This window comes from Mus caroli, chromosome 2, assembly GCF_900094665.2.
Source record: "Mus caroli chromosome 2, CAROLI_EIJ_v1.1, whole genome shotgun sequence".
Classification (NCBI taxonomy): Eukaryota; Metazoa; Chordata; class Mammalia; order Rodentia; family Muridae; genus Mus; species Mus caroli.
Genome location: NC_034571.1, coordinates 148,912,025 through 148,934,636, shown reverse-complemented (window position 1 = coordinate 148,934,636; position 22,612 = coordinate 148,912,025). Strand labels below are relative to the sequence as shown.

Genomic DNA, 22,612 nt, shown 5'->3' with positions numbered 1-22,612 from the left:
CACACACACGCACACACACACGCACGCACACACACACGCGCACACGCACACACACACGCACGCGCGCACACACACACACGCACGCGCACACGCACGCGCTCATAAGTTTTTAGGTATATTAACTTCCTAAGTGTGGAGTGGCTTCCCCCAAGCTTTGACTGTCATTTTACCACCTAATGCCCATAGTCTGTAGTCTAATACAACCATTCTTTATAGTTCATCTGGTGACTCATTAAGACCTTTTGGTATATATTTTGTATATCTTAGGGAAGATGCCGTTTTAACTTTTATTGAAATAGCTGTCACTTGAGGGAATGATCAGTATGATGGCTGACAGCCTTATAAATCCAATAAATTAGGATAAGGAAAATAGTAAGTAGATCATAATAAACATTATGAAATTGCTTCCCAATTCTAATTATAATTTAAGATGTTGAAGTACTGTTAGCTTCTTACTAAATCATAATTGTGATAATTTTTTTCAAGAAGTAGCATTTGTTTAAAACAGTTTGTTAGAAGTGACAGTTTTATCCCTACAGTACTTCTGTGTTTTTATACCTTGGGTTTCAGTTCATGGTTAAAAGTGAATGGCCTGCTGAGCATAGTGGAGAGCATGCCTTTTAGTCCCTGCACTCAGGAAGCAGAGGCAGGCAAATCTCTGTGAGTTCAAAGCCAGTCTCTGCAGAAAGATTCTAGGATGACCAGGGCTACACAGAGAAACCCTGTATCCAAAACAAAAACAAAGGAACAAACAAACAAACAAAGGGAATGAGCCTGGTAGAGTCCTTGTTAAGCACAAGAGCCTAATTTTGATATCCAGTATCAAGAAAGAAAATTGAGTGCTTTTTTTAAAATTATAAGAGCTTAGTGGTAGGGACATTGTACATTAATCTCTAAAACTTGGCAGAGAGCACAGAGAGATCAGATTATTGGTTTTTGTTTTTTTTAGTCCAGAAGCTGGGGTGGAGCAGAGCTCCTCTTGACAGTCTTCAGCCTTAGAAGGTGCTGCTGCTTTAAAGTCACTGTGTTGAGATGATCTGAACCAGTGTGGACCAGAATGTAGCTTAGTACCTTAGACATCCCACAGGTAGATTGCTTTTCCAGCAACCCCTGGTAGGTGTTGGTATGTTCTTTGTAATAGTAGTCAAAGTTTTAAATACTGCTTTTCTGTTTTCAAAATTTGTTGATCATGAAATTTGTAGTAGACTTTAGAAATGTCTTAGATACTTTTCTGTTGTTGTGATAGGACACCATGAGCAAGACAACTTATAAAAGAGTTTATTTGGGTCTTACGGTTTCAGAGGGTTAGAGTCTGTGGCCATCACCGCAGGGAGCATGGCAGCAGTCAGGCAGGCATGATACTAGATCAGCAGCTGAGAGCTCACATCCTGAGTCACAACCAAGAGGCAGAGAGAGCTTACTGGGAATGGTGTGGACTTTTGCAACCTGTAAGCCCCAATGACATACCTCTTCCACAAGCCCATACCTCATGATCTTTCCCAAGGTTCCACCAACAGGGACCAAGTATTCAAATATATGAGTCCGTAGGGGCCATTTTCATCCAAACTGCCACCGAAACCAAACCTGAAAAAATAAAAAAGAATTAGTGATCAGTTGGCATCAAACAGGAAAAATTGTTAATAGAGACTTGTCCAAGATCTGGATGCAGAATGCTAATGTTCAAATCCTTGCTCTGCTGCTTGCTAACTGTGTGGCCTCTGTCAAATTACAAAGCTAAGCTGTGCCTCAGCTTCTTCATCTGTCAGGGGGAACGATGCTTAGCTTACAAGTGTCAGAATATAACATAAAATAATGAATGGGTGCTGGCGAGATGGCTCAGTGGGTAAGAGCACTGACTGCTCTACTGAAGTCCTGAGTTCAAATCCCAGCAACCACATGGTGGCTCACAACCACTCGTAGTGAGATCTGATGCCCTCTTCTGGAGTGTCTGAAGACAGCTACAGTATACCTATTTATAATAATAAATAAATCTTTGGGCTCGAATAAATAAAACAGAGACTGGGTGAGTGAGGTCGACCAGAGTGAGCAGAGGTCCTAAAATTCAATTCCCAACAGCCACATGAAGGCTCACAACCATCTGTACAGCCGTACTCACATACATTAAATAAATAAATAAATCTTTAATAAAATAATGAATGGATAAAGTGATGATTCTGGTACCTGACATAGGGAAAGCACTCTAACTGGCAGGTATGAACACAAAGTACTGCCTTCAGGGCTGTTGTTTGTCCTTGTTTGTCCATTCAGACTGTAGAAAGGAACGGATTGTTTTCAGGGATTCTGCCTTTAGCTGGTAGGAACCCGGAGCTCTTCCAAGCTCCGTACCAGGCCTTGCCAACAGCAGCTTCCCTAATGTCTTGAGCTGCGTCCTTCAAGAGGGGAAGGCAGAAGGGTGTGCATCTGGCGCTGGAGTTGCTTTAGATAAACCCTATGTTAGAAAGCTCCCTGCTGGTTGGGAGTCTGTAATTAACAAGATCCGTCTGTGGGGATTGCTGTGTCCTAGCAGTTATCTGTATCAAGACCCTGGAATGAATACAATGAGCACATAGAGCAGACTCAGATTTCCAACTTGGCAGTCCCCGCAAGTCTACTTCCCACCTGCTGCCAGAGCCCAAGAATGACCCAGCAAAAGGGTGGGTCTGTTATGAGGGGTGTGGTTGACCTTATCCAGGGCCAAGGAGAAGCAAGCTTATTTCCTGTTAGAATGAAGATCTGTGGGTATACCTCAACAGCTGCCTTTGACCTTCACTCCCCTCTTTTGCTTATGTAGGGAGGAAGGCAGCTTCTGAAACTATTTCTCCTTGTAAGCAAGAGGCCCACATTTTCATTTGTGTAGGAATAATCTGTGAGCTAGGTTTTTTAAAGGCCTGCTTGTTCCATGGTTTGTTTATTTGGCTTCTCAGGCGGTCTCTCGAGATCCTTTGCTCCCTTAAGGGCCCCCAGGAGACAGCAGTGAAACCAACATCCATTATCCTAGATACTTGGGAGGATGCTTAAGTCAATGGTTTCATGATTAGATTAATTCGGGCTTTAAGCCTGACAGAACTTAAGAGCCAAGTCATCATATAATTGTGTTTCTTATAGCTGTATGGAATGTAGCCCAGTGTCCTAGAATACCTTCCAGAATCTGGGCGTGGTGTCTAAACAGTGGTCTTAGCCCCATACACAGTCAGGTGCATGAGCCTGGTTAAATTTTCTGTGTCTCTTTCCTTATTGGAGGAAGGGGGTCACTGCTGAAGACCAGTGCTTCTTAGCCCTGGTTAAGAATTACCCAAAGAGCTTTTTAAAAAAAATGCTTAAGCCCTGCCCCAAACAATTAAAATGATCTTTCGGATTGAGGCCATGTATTGATATTCTTTAAAGCTCCCAGGTCCAACTATAGCTAAGAAAACTGTAAACAATATGAACAAGGATTTTGTGTGCTTTTAACTTAAATATTTAAATTTATAAGAATTTCATACCCTAGTATTGTATTTGCATAATGTCTGCTTGTTCCTCTTCTCCCTCTAGCTCTTGTATCTTCTCACAACTCCTAAAATTTATGTTCTCTTCTATAATAAGAATAATAGTAATAATCTCTTATATCTATAAATATACACACACAGCCTGGTTAGTCCATTTAGTGTTGTCCTTATGTATGTCTGTTTAGGGCTGATTACTTTGGATTAAATAACTTATCAGGGAGTTTGTCCCTAGAAAAAACTGAATGTTCCTCCCTCAGCAGCCATTGATTTCCAGTAGCTCTTCATCTAGTGTGGGTCTTATGAGATTTCCCCCATCTAACATGTCAACTTCTGTTGTCATTACGCATGTTGTCTTAGTTAGGGCTTTACTGCTGTGAAGAGACACCATGACCAAGGCAACTCTTATAAAGGACAACATTTAACTGGGGCTGGCTTACAGGTTCAGAGGTTCCATTATCATCATGTCGAGAAACATGGCAGAATCCAGGCAGCCATGGTACTTATTGGAGGAGCTAAGAGTAATACATCTTCATCCAAAGGAAGCCAGTGGCAGACTGTTTCCAGACAGCTAGGAGGAGGGTCTCAAAGCTCATCCCTTACACTTCTTCCAAGACCACACCTACTCCAACAAGGCCACACCTCCAAATAGTGCCACTCCCTGGGCCAAGCATACTCACACGTGTCTTGTTTAGGCAACTATATATTGTTGGGATTTCACGGGTGTACCTTCCCTGTCGTGTCTAGAACATACTGTCTAGCAGCAGGTATCCTGGCTGTCTGGCTCTTAGTCTCTCTGCCCCCTCTTTGGTGAGGTTCCTTGAGTCTTGGGTGTAGGAGTTGGATTGTAGATATATTAAAAGACGTTGAGCACCAACTCAGTTTGTTCTCTGCATTTCGACCAGTTGTAGGTTTATTTGCCTATCTGGTTGGTGGTTTGTTTTGTTTGTTTTCTGAGACTGAGTATCACTGAATAAACCATGCTGGCTTTGAACTCAGAGATTTACCTGCCTCTGCTGGGATTTATTTAAGGAACTGAAAAAGTAGCTCAGTAGTTAGGTGCTCTTGCAGATGACCTGAGTTCTGTTCTTGAACCCACAGCAGGCAGCTCACAACTGCCTGGAACTCAGTTCCTGGAGATTCGGTGCTCTCTTCTGGCATCCACAGGCACAAGTACATGTGCATGCTAACACATACATATGCGTAAATAAAAGTAAAATGTTGAAAAATAAAAATTTAAAAATAAAAAACAGGTTTGTTTTTATTTTGTGTTTGAGTGGTTTGTTTGCATTTCTGTATGTGCCATAAGAGAGTTCTGCTCGATTTACTGGGACTGGAGTTAAGGACCATGGTAAGCTGCTGTGCGGGCACTGGGAGTTGAACTGGGGTCCAGAGGAAGAACAGCCAGTGCTCTTAACCATTAAGCCATCTCTCCAGTTGTAGGTTTCTGTAATAGTTTCCATCTTTCCCATATGTTGTAAAAAGAAACTTTGTTGGTAAGGAAAAGAGCTATATTTATCTATATATATTTTTTTATTGGAGAGTTGGGGCCACGAGTATATAAAGTTATTACTGACAGGTGTGTGTTGGCTGCCATTATTATTTTGTTGTTGTGCCGTTTCTGTTCTTCGTCCTGTTTGGTGTTTCAGTGACCATGCTTGCTCTGTTTCCTTTCTCTGTCTCCTGGCTCCGCTTCCTCCCCTCTTCACCCTAGAGTGTTGTTTCCAGTAGTCTCTGTAGAGCTGGGGTGGTGGGCAGGAATTCTTTTAGACCGTGTCATGGAAAGTTTTTCTTTTTCCTTCAACTGTGGAAGATCGTTTTTCTGGGCACAGTACTCTAGGTTGGCATTTGTGCTTTTTTAGAATTTCAGGCACATTGCTCCAGGCTCTTGCAGCTTTTAAAGTTTCTATTGAGACATTAGCTGTTAGTCTAGAGCATGTTCTTTGATGTGCACGTGTGGTTTTTCTCTTGCAGTATTCAATACTCTTTCTTTATTCTGTATATTTAGAGGTTTTTTTGGTTTGTTTGTTTGGTTGGTTGGTTGGTTTTTCCAGACAGGGTTTCTCTGTGTAGCCCTGGCTGTCCTGGAACTCACTTTGTAGACCAGGCTGGCCTCGAATTCAGAAATCCACCTGCCTGTACCTCCCAAGTGCTGGGATTAAAGGCGTGTGCCACCACTGCCCGGCTATATTTAGAGTTTTGACTATAATATACTGTAGAGAGTTTCTTTTCTATTCCTGTCTATGGTATTGTTGGCTTCTTGTATGTCTTTCCTTGATTAGGGGAAGTTTCCTTCTCTGATGCTGTTGAAGATCTTGTCTATGCCATTGACCTGAGATGTCGATGATGATGATTCTCTTTCTTCTTCCTCCTCCTCCTTCCCCTCCTTCTTCTATGCTTATAATTAAAAGATTTGGTCTTTTTTTTTTTTTTTTTTTTTTTTTTTGGTTTTTCGAGACAGGGTTTCTCTGTGTAGCCCTGGCTGTCCTGGAGCTCACTGTGTAGACCAGGCTGGCCTCGACCTCAGAAATCCGCCTGCCTCTGCCTCCCAAGTGCTGGGATTAAAGGCGTGCGCCACCACGCCCAGCTTTTTTTTTTAAACAGAATAGAGTTTATTCAGGGCATGGGGAGGGGAGTTGAGAGGGTGGTAGAGATAGAGAAAGGCAGAGAGAATAGAGGAGTAGAGACCAGCTGTGAGCTGTGAGGGGGTCGGGGGGTGGGGGGAGTGTAGAGAGAGAGGGAAGCAGTGAGAGGACAGAGCTAGAGCAAGAAGGCAAGAGAGCAAGAGCAGGTTTTGTCTTTTCATTGTGCCTCAGATTTCCTGCATGTTTCTTCTATGGGTTTTTGGTTTGTTTTTGTTGGGTTTTTTTATTGTTTGTTTTAATGTCTAATTGCTGTACTTTATTTTCAAGCCCTGATACTCTGCCTTCTACTTCATCCATCCTATGATAAGGCTTCCCTTGAGTTTTCTAACTGGGCTATTGAATTTTTCATCCATCTCATGTTAGCTTCAGGATTTCTATCTATGTACTGAATTCAGTTTTCTGATCCTGAATTGTCTTTATCATTTTACTCAGCCTTACACTTGTGTTTTCTTGGACTTCACTAAGAATTATTTCATCTTCTTTAGGTTCACTGAAGTGTTTGCTCATGTCCCTTTTAAACCCCTTGAATGTTTTAAAATTATGTTTATCATTGTTCTTTTAAATTTTGTGTTCTAGAGTTCATCGAAGTAATTCTTATTGGAGAACATTTCTATAGGAGTGCTGGGTTTGGGGGGAAACATTATCTTCTCTTTCATATAGTTGTGTTTTTGCCATGTGATCGTGTTTGAGGTGAGATTGTAGCCTGCCTCAGGCTGGCTGGTGCAGGATCTGAATGGAGCTGTGGAGATGGAATCGAGGAGTGAGGTTGGTGTTTATTCTTTGGGTTTTATTCTGTTGTTTTGTTTGTTTGTTTGTTTGTTTGTTTGAACACGGATTCACCATGTAGTTGTGGCTAGCTTGAACTCACTATAAAGACAAAGCTGGCATCAAACTGACAGCAATCCGTCTGCCTTTGCCTTTCCAGTGGTGAGATTAAGGGATTATCCACGCCTGGCAAAGATGACCAAGTTTCAAACAATTGGTAAAGCTAAGCTTCCGAGTCACTCTTTCTAGAAACCATCAGTGTTGTCCATGCAAAAAAGTGGTCGTGTGCCCTTTTTTTTCTGTCTCAGTTTCCTCTGTAGCCTGTCTTCTCTCAAAGCTACAGTGCTATATTGTGTGTGTGTGTGTGTGTGTGTGTGTGTGTTTTCTTACCTTGAGTGTCCTCATTTGTCCCCTCCTGCATTGCAGTTAATCAAGCATATCCCTTCAGGATCCACTGTTCTCACTCCTTCAGGAATCTCTTGGCCATCCTAGCCCTTAGTTGTCTCGCCTCTGCCCTGGGGAAGCTTCTTTTAGCTCCAATGCTATGTTCCAAGTACCAGATGCAATGGAAGACAGCCGAAGTGGCCCTCTTTCTTCTTGGTAAAATGGAACACACATAGAAATACCATTGGTGAACCCTGATAGGATTTTAACCTGGTAAAACTTTGATAGTTCTTTAAACTGATGATTAATGCCTTACTGGGGTTATTTGGCATTATATGGCGGCAGTTTTGATTGTTAGAGCTGTTGGAGGAGGATGTTATAGCCATCCAGTTGTAAATGTCTGGGATATTACTAAACATGGTGATACACAGAACACATTCTCCCTACACCAGAGCTGTCTTTGTCTATAATCATCAGTGAGGCAGTGTGCGAGTGTGAGACTGGGCATAACTCAGCATTTGCTGTTAGAAAACTTGAGTTTCAGTTCCACCTGAGCCATTTATTAGTGGTTGGTCTGTTTGTTGTCGTCGTCGTCTTCTTCTTCTTCTTCTCCTTCTACTACTTCTTCTTCTTCTTCTTCTTCTTCTTCTTCTTCTTCTTCTTCTTCTTCTTCTTTTTTAAAGACTTATTTATTTATTATATGTAAGTACACTGTAGCTATCTTCAGACACTCCAGAAGAGGGAATCAGATCTCCTTACGGATGGTTGTGAACCACCATGTGGTTGCTGGGATTTGAACTCAGGACCTTCGGAAGAGCAGTCAGTGCTCTTACCCACTGAGCCATCTCGCCAGCCCCCGTTTGTCTTCTTAAGTCTCAGTTTTTTCATCTCCATTCTAGCTCGCATGCCAGTACCTCTATTTTTCATTGTGATAATCAATGAGGGGGCTGGAGAGGGAAGGAATGAGAGAGAGAGAGAGAGAGAGAGAGAATGAGAGAATATGAATGCATGAGTCTGCATGCTATCCTGGCTCTATCCAGTCACCTGGGTGCTCCTGCCTCTTCTAGCTGTAAGTGTTTCAGGACCGGCTGGGCTGCAGCTGACCACTTCCAGCTCATTCCCCTTTAGTGTGCCTCTGGTTTGCTGCCTTCATTCTGTTTTGGTAATCTGTCTGCATTCTTTCCAAGACCAAAAGTGATTGACTTTGCCCCTAGAATACCAATGAGTATCTTGGTGTCAGTACGTCCAGACAAAGCCAAAGATGACAAATTACCTTGGTCAAGGAGAAAGCTATGAAATAAAACAGTATTTTATTACTGCCTTTTTAAAAAAATGTTTTTAAGTACTTGAAATTTCACAGTGCAGACTCCCATGTCCCTTAGGGTCAGACCAAATGTCTGCTGATCTGCTGAGTGACCTTTACCAAGTTCTTGATTCATATTAGGTCGCTAACTGGTTGGCCTGAGGAAAATATGAAGTGCGTTTATAGAGAATTCAGAATGTCAGTCCTGCCCAGGAGCCCGAAAGATCATTCTGCCTAAGTTCTTCCCTTTACAGAAAGGGAGGATGCCCAGTGTCCCTCAGCCCTCTCTGGGCCCGCCTATATCTAGAGCACACTCCCGGTGTTCTTATGGACTCTCTGGGACTGGAAGGGTCCATGTGGCTCTAGCCTTCTACGTTCTGACTGGACAAAGGCTTGCATTTTGCATCACTGGACTTTATTTCTTGTGGTGCTAGAAATGGAACCTAATGTCCCACACATGCTAGATAAGCACACTACCACTGTGCTGTGCTCCTGCCTCTACAGTTACACTAATGTGTTCTGGGGAGTCACAGCAGTCTCGCCAACACTTCAGCAGAACTCCTGTGCTTTTCTGTGTTTTCTGTTCAGAGGTTTGCCAAACTTCTTAAAAATCCCAGGTCTTGATGCTCTTTAAAGACCCTTCTAGTGTTCTGTGTGTGTCAAGAAACACTGCTGTCTCACCCCACCTTCTAGTAACATTTTCTCTTGCACTTCAATGTAGAAACAACATTTTTCAAATTTTTTTCTTTTTTCTTTTTTCTTTTTCTTTCTTTTTTTTTTTTTTTTTCGAGACAGGGTTTCTCTGTGTAGCCCTGGCTGTCCTGGAACTCACTCTGTAGACCAGGCTGGCCTCAAACTCAGAAATCTGACTGCCTCTGCCTCCCAAGTGCTGGGATTAAAGGTGTGTGCCACCACTGCCCAGCCATTTTCCAAATTTATAAAAGATGATCCACATAATCCAGGGCTTTCTCAGCACAGGTCACTGAACTTCATTGCCCCTAAATGATTTTAGGTTTGTTTGTTTGTTTGTTTGTTTGTTTTTGTATGTGTGAATAAATTGTTGCTATTTTCAGACACACCAGAAGAGACCATCAGATCTCATTGCAAAGGGTTGCTGGGAATTGAACTCAGGACCTCTGGAAGAGCAGTCAGTGCTCTTAACCACTGAGCCATTTATCTCTCCAGACCCAGATGTTTTGAGACAGCATATTTATGTAGTCTCAGCTGATCTTGAAGTCGGAGCACTCTCCTGCCTTAGTTTCTTTTTTTTTTTTTTTTTTTGGTTTTTCGAGACAGGGTTTCTCTGTGAAGCCCTGGCTGTCCTGGCACTCACTTTGTAGACCAGGCTGGCCTCGAACTCAGAAATCCGCCTGCCTCTGCCTCCCAAGTGCTGGGATTAAAGGCGTGCGCCACCACGCCCGGCTCTGCCTTAGTTTCTTTAGTGTTCATATTATAGCATGCCTTATTCTTCCTAAGAGGGTTTTTTTTTTTGTTTTTTGCCTTCTAACGTGTGTGTGTGTTCTTTGGGGATTTCACATCATATATCCCTAACATGTTCACTTTCCAGTCCTTCTCTGTTCACCCCCACACACACTGGAATGTGGTCAGACTCTCCATAGCCTGCCCCTTAAATGGAGCTGAGTCCTCCTCGCACCCTGCTACTGGAAACCATCTATTGTACAGAGTGACACTTCAGCATCCTATCACAGTTTTAAAGAGTTCTCTTCGATGGCTTCCTGTTTAGGCTGCTACTATTTTAGGGGGGTGGGGTGGGAGCAAAGGCAGGGTTATCACAGAAGTCTTGAATGACATGGGTCATGGACTTCAACACAGACCCAGCTGCAGTAAGGCCACGGAACTTCCTAGGTTTTGACACCATTAATGTTCCCTGCCAGAGGATGAAGCCTTTCCAGTTCTCAGCCTCTCCCTTCCTTTCCATCATTCCAGTTTTCTCCCCTACAACGTAAACCTTTTTCCCTTGACTGCTTTGGCACCATGTTTCTGCTTTTCCTCCTGTGCCTCTGAATGTTTTCTTTTTATCTCCGTCACTCACTTGTCCTTCTGAAGAGCCCAGGGTCTGTAGTTCTCACTCTTGAACTCAGGTCTCTCTGGTTCCTGACTTAAAACTGAAATGTTCATTAATGTCTGTTGCTTTTTTTTTTTTTTCAGTTCCTCCATTTCCATGCATTTGGGTCATCATTCTTTTCTCTCCCTTAACTAGAAACTTTGACAAAAACCTGTTTCTTCCCTGACCTTGTGCCATGTTTAAATCAACTTTTAATTTCCCATTATTTTAACTGATGTTCATTTCTCAGAGGTGCTGAAGCTCAGGCCCTGTGTGTGCTGGGCTGGTGCTCTAGCACTGAGCATCACCCCTAGTCACTCCTTTATTCTTTACATTTGTAATTCCAGCTGCTTGACAGACTCACTCTCAGCTGGGTCGAACTCTTCTGTCTGGTATATTCTCCTGGTTGATCTGGCCTGTTGAGTCTTTTTTAAGATCCATGTAGTTTATTATATAAAAAACACTGGATGTATTCTTTTGGGGGAGATGGCAGGATGAACTAAGAGAGCTCTATCTCTATTAATGCTGTCAGTGATCACTCTCTCATCTCAGAGGATCCTGATCCTTAGTGATGGATCACATGCTCCGCCGTTATCCCTTAAAACTGATAGAAGCCCCAGGAGAGTGTACATGAAAGGTTGAAGCACACTATTTCAAGAAGTGAGAAGTAGCCCTTGTTTTTAAAACAAGGCTGCCAAGAAATAGCTGGAAATTAATTCCCTTCTTTAGTTATTTCATATTCTCCTTGACTTAATTAGCTCTTGAAAGAATGAGTTCTTATCCTGGAGTGATGACTCAAACCTGCATTTCCAAGGGGTCTGAGTCATTGTTGATATGTATAGGATTGCTTTAGGCTTCCATCAAATTTGTCTCATGGGGTGCCACTGTGTGGGTGGGGAGGAAGGAACTGATCCAGGTTCCCATAACCGGCTGGTGGGACTGGATAGATGCTATGGTATAGTGGAGACATTTCCTAATCCCTTACATGTGGAATTTCAGAAAACAGGTCCAAGCCTAGGTTTCTCATCTATAGAGTAAATGAAGATGTCTTCCTGGGAGATTGATGTGAGAGACGTCCTGGCATGGAGTTGGTGCCTATGTTGCCCTTTCCTGTTCCTTCAGTCGAAGGGTGCTTGTCAAAATACACTCTTCATACTTCTTCTCAAGACTAGGAAAGAGGGCAGACATTTACTGTCTACTGTAGCTTATGAAAGCTTTCCCAGCCTTTTAAAAATATCAGTACCTCTTTGTGCCAGGATGGAACCTGGCAGCAGATGCCGGAACTGCAGGCCACATCCCCAGGAGGGAGCCAGTCTGTGCAGCTGAGGGATCTGGAGATGGAGTTTTCCACCACGTGATCTTCCTTTACTCATAGATCTTATAAAACTGCTCACCGGGAAGGGCTCAGAGTGGTAGGAACTAAGGAAAAAAAGAGAATTCACTGCGTTCCCTCATAATCCTGGAACCGCTGTAGCATCCCTTCCTTAGTCTGCCCAGCTAGAGGACAGTCTTCTTTAGTATGCCTCTTAAGTGTATACTGGCACAGTCATCTCATTTTGTTTTATCATAGAAACAGGAGATGGTTGAGCATGGCGACACCTGCCTGCAGTCCCACCACTTAGAAGCGGGAGGATCGGTAGTTCAAAGAAAGTCTCAGATGCATACCAGGTTTGAGGTTAGCCTGGGGTATTTGAAACCCTGCCTTAGAAAACAAACAAAAAATGCAGGGATACAGATGCTTGACTTTGGACGTGAGGCCTGACGCACCCACAATGAAGTTTGTGCTGCTTTGTTGTGAATGAATTGAACTGGTAGGTGGTATAGAAAAACAATGCCAGGATATCATCGTTTTACATGAGAAAAGAGAACATCATGGGAATAAAGGAAGATCCGTGCTTTGAGGCAGGTTCTTTCTGTGGAGCCCAGGATGGCATCAAGCTTTTGATCCCCCTGCCTCTGCCTTGCTAGTAGAGGTAAATGGTTATCCTTCCATGGAAGAACTGTAAGTAAAGTATCTCTTCATCATTCTATTATTTTCACATGGTCTGAATGACCATATAAAGTCCAAATGGAATGCAGCCACAGTTTATTGTATGATTAATAAACACAAAATGAATAGAGATGTCTCAGACATTTTTTTTTTTTAAAGATGGACATTGAACCCAGGGCCACATCCATGCTAGAAAATTACTTATACCTTTGGAGCCTTGAGTTTCTGTCTCTTGAGCAAATGATATGTAGCTCTAGGCCTCTTGTCATGCTAGACAGAGGCAGCAACCATATCACCAGACAGCCACGTAAGCATGGGGGACAGCAGCAGATACCTGCGGTGTGCTGCACTGTAAGCCATGATCTTTACTAGAATAGATGTATGAAATCATTTGAGCATAATTTCTGTCCACCGTGGGTTTAATCGGGGTATAATTCCAGCATCTGTCAAGCATCTATAGCACACCAGTTGTCTCTTTTGGAAGTTGTCTTAATTCTCACAGGTTAGAAGTGATTGTTCCCACCTAGGACTCTTGTCTATTCTTTATATTTGTCATTTTAGAGACCATAGTCATCTCTGCTGTTCTGTAAGATCCTAGGAGGAAGAGACACTCTGATCTTTCCTAGTGCTTTGCACAGGAGCTTTCCAGTAAGTGGTGTTGAATGGCCACAATTCAAGATCATTGAGTTAGGGTTTTTTCCTGCTCTGATAGGTCCAGGGACAAGAAAGAAGGAACAAAGTGTGGTGTTTTCTCCACAGAGGGAGAACCTTGTGGCTGCAGTATCCAGTGCTTACAGCCTATGCAGGGCTGTACGCTGGGCTGAAGGAAGGCTTTGTGCTTAGTTGCCTCATCTCCCTCAGCCACCTTCCTTTCTTTGAACTCCACAGTGTGGTCCTCCTTACTGGCTACTTATTGCTGTAGAACATATCCTTTTGAAATAAAATTATTTATTACCTTTTATAGTTTCTGTGGGTCAGGAACCCAGAATGCCTTGACAGTACAATTTGGCCAGTGTCTCATATGGTTGCAGTCAGGTGTTTCTATGGCTTAGACATCTAAGCTCTGACTGAGGCTTTAGACTTCATTTGCAAGATCACTCATGTGGCTAGCAGGTTAGTATTGGTGTGTTGGTTCCTCTCCGTGGACCTCCAGAGGTCTGTGTGTGCCCTAATGATACACTAGTTTTCTCCCTTGGTGATAGAAATCACAGAAACTAAAATGCCCATGTAAGGGAACTCTAAAAAGTCACATTTTATCACTTCGCTTATGTTCTATGAGTAATGTACGACATTCCTGATTTGTTCAGGTGGGTGATTACATGTGAGTGTGAATATCAAGTATCAAGGATAGTGGACTCTTAGAAGGTCATCTCAGGTCAGCTACCATTCTCCTTATTACACTGAGATTCCTCAGTAGAGTTGTTGATTTGTTTTCGCTGCCCTTGTCATTACTAATTTAGGGTCTGTCTTAGTCAGGGTTTCTATTCCTGCACAAACATCATGACCAAGAAGCAAGTTGGGGAGGAAAGGGTTTATTCAGCTTACACTTCCACATTGCTGTTCATCACCAAAGGAAGTCAGGACTGGAACTCAAGCAGGCCAGAAAGCAGGAGCTGATGCAGAGGCCATTGAGATATGTTCCTTATTGGCTTGCTTTCCCTGGCTTGTTCAGCTTGCTTTCTTATTAGAACCTAAGACTACCAGCCCAGGGATGGCACCACCCACAGTGGGCCCTCCCCACTTGATCATTAATTGAGAAAATGCCTTACAGTTGGATCTCATGGAGGCATTTCCTTAAGGGAGGCTCCTTACTCTGTGATAACTCCAGCTTGTGTCAAGTTGACAAACAAAACCAGCCAGTTCAGGGTCCTATTCTATATCATTAACTTTCAGCTGTTGCCTTCCTTAATCCTCTCTCCACATCGTTGCTTCCAGAAGCATAATTCTGAGAATATTGTTCTCTTGCCCATCTTTAGGAACCACAATATACACTGCAGACTGCAAAAACTATTGTATTTATTGTTCTCTGTTTAAAATACCACCACAGACATAGTAACCTAAGACAACACACCTTTATTATCTCAAGGTGTCATGTGTCCTTGCTGAGGCTTCAAACAAGGTATCAGGGTTCTTTCAACTGAGTCCCCACTGGGAAGGAAGCTATCTCCAGCGTCATGTGCTTGCTGGCAGTATTCAGTTTCTTGTAGAGATTATTGAACCGACTGTCTCAGTTACTTTCTGTCCTTCCCCTCCCTCCCTTTGCTGTCTTACGGGAAGCTGCCCTTAGTTCCCTGCCACATGGCTCTCTTCTAGTATGCTAGCTGGCTCAATGCAACCAGCGGGGCAGCAAGACAGGTGTTTAAATACTTTGTAATGTACCACATGAAAGCACTCATGTACGTTCTTATTTCCCTCATTCTGTTAGTCAAAAGCAAGACATAGATCCTGCCCCACACTCAGGGGTGGGGTGTGGGGCGCAAAGGTATGAATACTAGAGGGGAAGAACAACAGGCCATTTGAGAGCCCGTCTGCCTCCACTGTGCGTCTGCTGTGCCCTGTGCAGTACATGGTGTACATGGAGGAAAGTCCAGTATCTGAATGGATGATGTCGTGTTTCCAATACCAGCGTAAGCATGTTTCCTCTTCCTTCTCTTCTGTTTCAGAGTTCCTGGTTCATCCTTGAGACTCATCTACTCTGAGCCATCCTCATGGATGAACTTCAGGATGTTCAACTCACAGAGATCAAACCACTTCTAAATGATAAGGTAACGTCTGTTTTGTTTTAGCTCAAATATGTATAGATGGTTTTCTTGTGCTATTAATTAACTTTTTACATATGAGACTACTAAGTAAAATACTTAGCTGATTCTTATTGATGGGGATACTTTTAAAAACTCATTTCCTAACCTACTCTTTGATGTCTCCCTGGCCCTTTGTTTTCCATAGGCAAATTCGTTCATTTGTTTTTTGAAGTTTTTCTATCTTATAGAAAGGAAAAAAAATAATACAACCAACTTAAATAGAAAGTGTCAAGGTGGTATTTGTTAGGATCCAAATGATTGACTTTTAGATTCTATAAGGAGATTTTAACATGCATGGCTAGTGATGTGTACAGGCTCCAGTGCTCTCTCAAAAGTTTGCTGAGTCTGCAATGTGACCATTTTCGTCAGAGATAGCTGTCAGGAGTTTACCTTATTTTTTGGTAGTAAAGGTGTTTGGTTTTGTTTGTTTGTTTGGTTGGTTGGTTGGTTTTTCGAGACAGGGTTTCTCTGTATAGCCCTGGCTGTCCTGGAACTCACTTTGTAGACCAGGCTGGCCTCAAACTCAGAAATCTGCCTGCCTCTGCCTCCCGAGTGCTGGGATTAAAGGTGTGCACCGCCACATCCAGCAGAGTGTGCCTCATTTTATCTTGGTGTTGGAGAATTTCATGATGAGTGGCATACTTGAAAGCCACTAGAACTCAGCAGATCTTTCTTGTCCCTCCCTGTTCAGTGTGCATATCAGAAACTCTTTCCTACACTGTTCTTTTGGCTTACTGTCCTAATGCTCTGTTAAATACTTTCTAGCCGGTGTTAGTCTACCACATTCTTAGAGGAAAGAATGGAGAGGGTGTGGTTAGGCTGGTAGGCGAGAAGGGATGAGAGAGCGCACCAAAAGATATCAATGCTAGCTTCTCTCTCTGTCCAAAGCAAGGCCCTTTATAACATCTTAACTCTACTGACTTATATTTTTTCTGACTTATATTGCATCCTGGCAGCCCCACCCTCTTCCCTGTGACCTTTTCTCTCTGTCACTCCTTCCTTTGACTTTCACTAGACTTTAATGTTCTCTCCTTTGGCAGTCTGTACTTTTTAAACACCTTCTTGACTTCTGCTGACTGCCCCCCACAGTGTTTCCATAAATCTCTACTCATTAAATACCATTTTTCTGTGTATATGAAGGACTGTACCACAAAGAAGAGGGAGATAGTAAAATCTATAGTTACAAAGCTCAGGTCTGGCCACAGATGAGTATTCTCGGGGCAGGAGAAAGCAGACAGGTTAGTTTCAGCAAGGAAGTAACCTGCCCTCAGAAGCAGGTAGGGGAGTGCTTACCAATGCAGATCCCAGACCCCAGCTCCAGACCAGTCTCAGGGGTAAAGACGGTGCCAGCAGGACTCAGGTTTGGTTGCTGGTTGGAACTACCTGTGGAGATGTAAAGAGTCACTAATGCCAAGCTGTGCCTTCTTACTGACGCCTTACGGAACTGGTCTGGGATATAGTGTAGTTGTTTTGTTGGTACTGAGGATTAAACAAAGGAATCCTGGTTGTGCTCAGCCCCTAAGCTACTTACAGATAAGGGCATAGCTATCATATTTGCTTGAATGTTACAGAGTGAATTCTGTCCCCCCAATTTTACACACTGAAACTTTAGCCTCCACCACATGTGACTTTTGGAGAGGAAGCCCTGTGATGGTCAGTTTTAATTGTCAACTTGATGTGATCTAGGATCACCTGGGAAGGCTGTCTTTTGGGATTGATTATCTAGCTTAGGATGGTCTGTGGGCATGACTGGGGTTTGTCTTGATTATACTAAGTGATGTGGGAAGATAGCCTAGCAGTAGGCAGCACCGTTGTCTGGGGTTGGGTCCTGTATTGCATGAAAAAGAAGTGAGCTGAGCACTGGCTGCTGTGTGTGTACACGCCTCTGCCCTGGACTGGGCTGGGACTGACTGACTGGGGCTGGGACTGACTGACTGGGGCTGGGACTGACTGGGACTGGGACTGGCTGTTTCAAGTTCCTGCCACCTTGACTACTCAGCTGCTATGGTTTGTGAGCTAAAATAAAACCTTCCTCTCCCAAGTTCCTTTTGTCAGGGTTTTTCTTTTTCTTTTCTTTTTTCTTTTATTATTATTATTACAGCAACAGTACAAAACTAAGACAGACTTTTATAGACGTGATTAAAGTTCAGTAAGAGCAGAAAGACAGAGCCTACTCTGATGGGTTGGTGGCCTCTTCTTGTTACTGTGTGAGGACTTAGGAAGAAGGCAGCCATTTGTAAAGCAGGAAGAGAGCCCTTCTCAGAAACTGAAACCTCTGTCTTAAACCTTGCAGCTTCCAAAACTGTGAGGAATCCACTTTCTGTTGTTGTAGTTCATTGTGGCCAAATAGACTGACTCCAAGCAAAGCCCCACTCCCTAACGGCCTCCGGGCTCTCTTCCATGTGCTGTCCTGCTCCCATGCACTTCACACATTCCATCTTGCTCCTTTCTCCCTGAGACATGTTCCTGTCCCAGTTACCATTCACGAACGCCCCATGTTCTGACTGAGCAGGCAAGAGTCCCCTTTGAACAATGGCGTTGTCAAGGACTACTGACTGACTCCTTAGCTAGCCCTCCACCTTCCTGACTGCTGGGATTCCCTGGCGTTTGAAAACTGTCAGCTCTGCCCAGTGAGTTGGTACTTTTGTACATGTTGTAAAAGAAGATGATGAGGAAAATGCCTCTCCTCCCATGGTGTCATTTGATGCTCTGGATGGCTCTGTGAGATAGAGAGCACAGAGAAGGAAGTTTCTGTATTGCTGAGTGAACTAAAGCTAAGAAGGAAGTGGCTGGCAAGATTGGGTTCCAGGTACTGTTTGCAAGATTTCTCCGTATTGGCACTGGTGTTTGGACTGGATGTTGTTTAGGACACCGTTCTATGCATTGTAGAATGTTTAGCAACAACTTCAGCCTGTGTCCACTAGATGCTAAAGCCTCTCCCTAACCCCCCACCCAGTGGTGACGACTAAAAAGGTCTCTAGATATTGCTCAATGGGGTGCAAAGTCCATGAATGATGCCCACTGGTATTAAGAGGAAGCCTCTGGATTGGAATGAGTAGACGCCTTAAGAAGCTTTGTTGTTGTTTGGCCTCCCTGTCCCTTCCACCACCCCACCTCGGTTTCCTCCCTTCTCCCTTTCTTCATTATGGAGTATGGGCTATCCTGCTATTGTTCATTTACTAAGTACTTTTATGTGCCAAGTGCTTTACATGCATTCTCTCTTAATGCTCAGATTTCTCTTTAAAGTACTATAATCTTTACGTAACAGATGACAATATCTGATTGATAGGCCAGCTTGCTCAGTCAGTAAATGGTAGAGCTGGGTCTGAAGCCCAAGGTTTTCCTATTCTGAAATGTTCTGCCCGCCTGTGTGACCATCTAGACTTGGCCAGTGTGACTTTTCTTGTCTCTTTAAGGAACAACCTAGAAACGTATATTATTTTACCCCGTCTTTCACTTGATACTTTGCTCTTAGCATAAGATATTGCCAAACCCTTTCAGGCTTCAGGGAGCTAAAGGGAATGTACACAGACCCTGTTACAGGGAAATGTGTCCTGGGGTGACCATAAGGAAGCATTTTCCATATATTTTAAGAGAAGCTCATGTTAACTTGTCTTATAACTTGTTGGTATTCTTCCCATTTTTATTTTAGTATGACTGTAATTTTGTCTATAGCTCAGAATTGTCAAGAAGTGGGTGAATTTGCCATGTTTATTTTGGCTCCAGTAATGAAAAGAAGTAACCACCAAAGCAGAACGTATAGATATATGAGTGTTTTTTTCCCCTCAAACAACATTATAAATGTGGTAGTACAGAACTATAATACCAGTGCTTAGAAAGCTGAGATAAGAGAAGACTAAGCCCTAGATTACATAGCAAGACCCTGTTTTAAAAGAAAAAGGAAAGCCAGGCCCACCCCTGAAATCCTAGTACTTAGAGGGCAGAGGCAAGAAGGCTGTCAAGAGTCTGAGGCTAGTCTGGGCTGCATAATGAGCTCCAGGCTAGCCAGGGCTACATAATAAGACTCTGTCTCAAAAAAGTATTTAGCCATTTTCAGAGTATTTTTAGAAATATTTTTATTATTCTCCAACTGGGTATGATGGTGCACACCTTTAATCCTGGCACACAGAAGGCAGAGGCTGGTGGATCTCTGAGTTCAAGGCCAGCCTGGTCTACAGAGCTAGTACCAGGATAGCCAGGGCTATGTAGAGAGACTCTATCTCATCAAAAAACAAAACAAAATAAAACAAAACAAATAAACCTACCAAATATTGTGTTATTCTTCTGACCTCTTGCCAAATACTCAGCTGTTTTACAGATGAGGCTTATACCTGGTCCAAAGCCCGAGTCTATTAAAGTGTTAGAGCCCAGACTAGTACCTAGCACCGTTAACTTTTAAAAAATTATCTATCTATCTATCTATCTATCTATCTATCTATCTATCTATCATGTGCATCAGTGTTTTGTCTGCATGCATGTCTGTGTGAGAGTGTCCTATCCTCTGGAACTGGAGTTACAGACAGTTGTGACTTGCCATTCAAATGCTGGGATTTGAACCTTGGTCCTCTGGAAGAGCAGTCACTGCTCTTAAACTGCTGAGCTACCTGTCCAGCCCACACATCTAACATTTAACTTTGACCTTGATCTAGGGGTCTGGTGCTCTTCTCACCATCTGCTTGTTAGGCTGTCCAGCCACCTCACCCAGAAGATCTCATGCCAAGCGGGAGAGCCCATCATGCTTCTCGCTCCCTGACTTTTAGTCTGCCTACTGTGGCTTTAGATATTACAGAGTCTACTGAAAGCCAAAAGCCAGGTCTGAAGAAACCACATAGGAAGCGCTGAAGATATATCAGAAAGAGGAATAAATACCCAGGGGGATGAGCCGAACAATCTGTTTGCTTTATGTTGGTTATTATAGTAAATCATGAAATAGCCCATAGTGTGGTTTAAGGTTTGTTGTTTTTTTACTAAAGACTAGACACATAAGCAAAGGGGAAGGGGGTGTGTATAAAATTAATTGTAAGAGGAAGAACTCTGGGATCAACTTAAAAATAATTTTTTAATTGATATGGTTGTTCTGTTTGCATGTATGTCTATGCACCACTTGTGTGCCTCATGTCCACAGAGACCAGAAGATGGCATTGGATCCTCCCCAAACCGTAGTTAGAGATACTTGTGAGCTGTCATGTGGGTGTTAGGAATTGAACCTGGGACTTCTGGAAGAGCAGCAGCAAGCACTAGTAAGTGCTGAGCCATCTTTCCAGCCCCTGGGAGCAGCATGTTTGTAAGCTCCAGGAGAACAGAAACAGAAAAGTTTGTGTATCAGGGTTCCTTTTTGAAAAGGTGTGTGCAGCGTGGGGCACGGGGGGCCGGAAGGTCATGAGACTCAGCCTCTAGCAGCACATGTTGTATAGGCCTGATGACCTGAGTTTGATCCCCAAACCCAAGTAAAGGTGGGAGAAGAGAACCAGCTACACTTTGTCCTCTGACCTCCATAAGCGGACAGTGCTACACATATCCCTCCTCTTCCAGTCATGCACACACATGCAATAATAACATTCTTAAAATCTAATAAAGGTTTCAGAAGGTCTGGCCTGCCTGGTGGGTTACTGGTTAAAGGCTGGGTATCTAGAGTGTCAGGAAGGGATTGGAAAAGAAGGCACAGTGAGTGTCAGAGGGCAGTCAGCACCTGAGTCCCTAGCATTTCCGGGGGAGCCCACAGTGTTTACTTTCTGTGCTCCAGACTCCATGTGGGTAGTGTTGCTTTCTTGGAATCTGAGATTATGAAAAAATTCCAAGAAAAAATGAGGGCATGAATCCTGTCTCAGGGAAATGATAAGAGACAGAGTAAGGTTAATTGGAGGAGGGTTTAGGATGCCCCTGCTGATCTAACTCTTGGCCTTGGCCAGTGAGAACTTGATTACCGCGTAGTAAGTTTCTGGGAATGAGGAGATAGAGTATGCTTTGAAGGAAAAAAACTTAACTATGGCAAAAAGAAAGAAAAAGAAAAGTGTGGGGGCATAGCTTGATGGTAGCGTATTCATCTCGTGAGTACGAGGCCCTGGGCTTCTTCTCCAGCACTTCCCCACTTGGTGTCCGCAGTTAAACTTACATTTGTTGACAACTTCCATTAGATACTATTCTAGGGTGCTAGTCTGTTATGAACTAGAGGATGGGCATATCTTAGTGTTCCAAGAGCAATTGTCAAAACTGTTGTCAGAAATGACTGAAGTGACCTTGGGCAAGGAGTGTGTTCAAGCAGTTATTAATGCCAACACAACAGACTGAGTGGCTGACAACCAATTTCAAGAAACAGGAGATGGTAAGGAGAGATGAAACCATAGTCACAACCTATCTGAGAGCCCAAGGAATTTTTTAAAAAAATTATCTATTTATTTTACTTACACTGGTGTTTTTCCTACATACGTGAGGGGTCAGATGCCCTGGGACAGGAGTTACAGACAGTTGTGAGCTGCCATGTGGGTGCTGGGACCTGAACCCAGGTCCTCTGGAAGATTAGTTAGTGCTTTTAGTTGCTAAACCATCCCTCCAACCCAAGAGTTTTTTAATGCAGGAGTCTGTGACCTGTAACATTAGCCTAACAGTGCATAGTATCGATGTCAGCTTCAGAAGTTGAAATTGTATTTTCCATCAGGCTACGGGTGATTACTTCATTATAGACAACAGTCTTAGCATTTATTAGCATTTATTTAGGATTTATTAGGAAGTATGTTATTTTTGAAAATATAGCTGGTATAGATGCTTAAAGCATATATAGGATTTTCATTCGTATCTTGGATTATCAGCTTGAACATATTTCTTCTCAGAGAATGGTTTGCTGAGGAAGCTAAAGAAGAATCATGAATTTGAGGCCAGCCTAGGCTGTGGAGCAGGGCTTTATGTCAAAGCTTTCAAACAACACTGAGTATTAATTTATGTTAATTGTCTTATTCAGTTATTAAAGACAAATAGGGTATTTTCTGAGCTTATGTAACCCATCTACTCGCTTACTCTCCCATTTTCATTTTACTTTCTGTTGGGAAGGATTTTTTTTTAAAGAGAGATACCATAAGCCGGGCGTTGGTGGCGCACGCCTTTAATCCCAGCACTCGGGAGGCAGAGGCAGGTGGATTTCTGAGTTCGAGGCCAGCCTGGTCTACAGAGTGAGCGCCAGGAC

At 43.1% G+C, this 22,612-nt stretch overlaps 1 protein-coding gene across 4 annotated transcripts in view; it reads left to right on the top strand.

Annotated features, from left to right (window-relative positions):
- The window catches only part of LOC110309491 (protein NDRG3), a 64,810-nt gene that overhangs the window by 7,098 nt on the left and 35,100 nt on the right, over positions 1-22,612 (top strand). For all 4 annotated transcript variants that reach the window (XM_021182218.2, XM_021182192.1, XM_029473870.1 and 1 more), the window contains exon 2: positions 15,298-15,399. In XM_021182218.2, coding sequence (XP_021037877.1) covers positions 15,343-15,399 — 57 coding nt within the window. In that variant the 5' untranslated portion in view covers positions 15,298-15,342. The remainder of the gene's footprint in view (positions 1-15,297; positions 15,400-22,612) is intronic.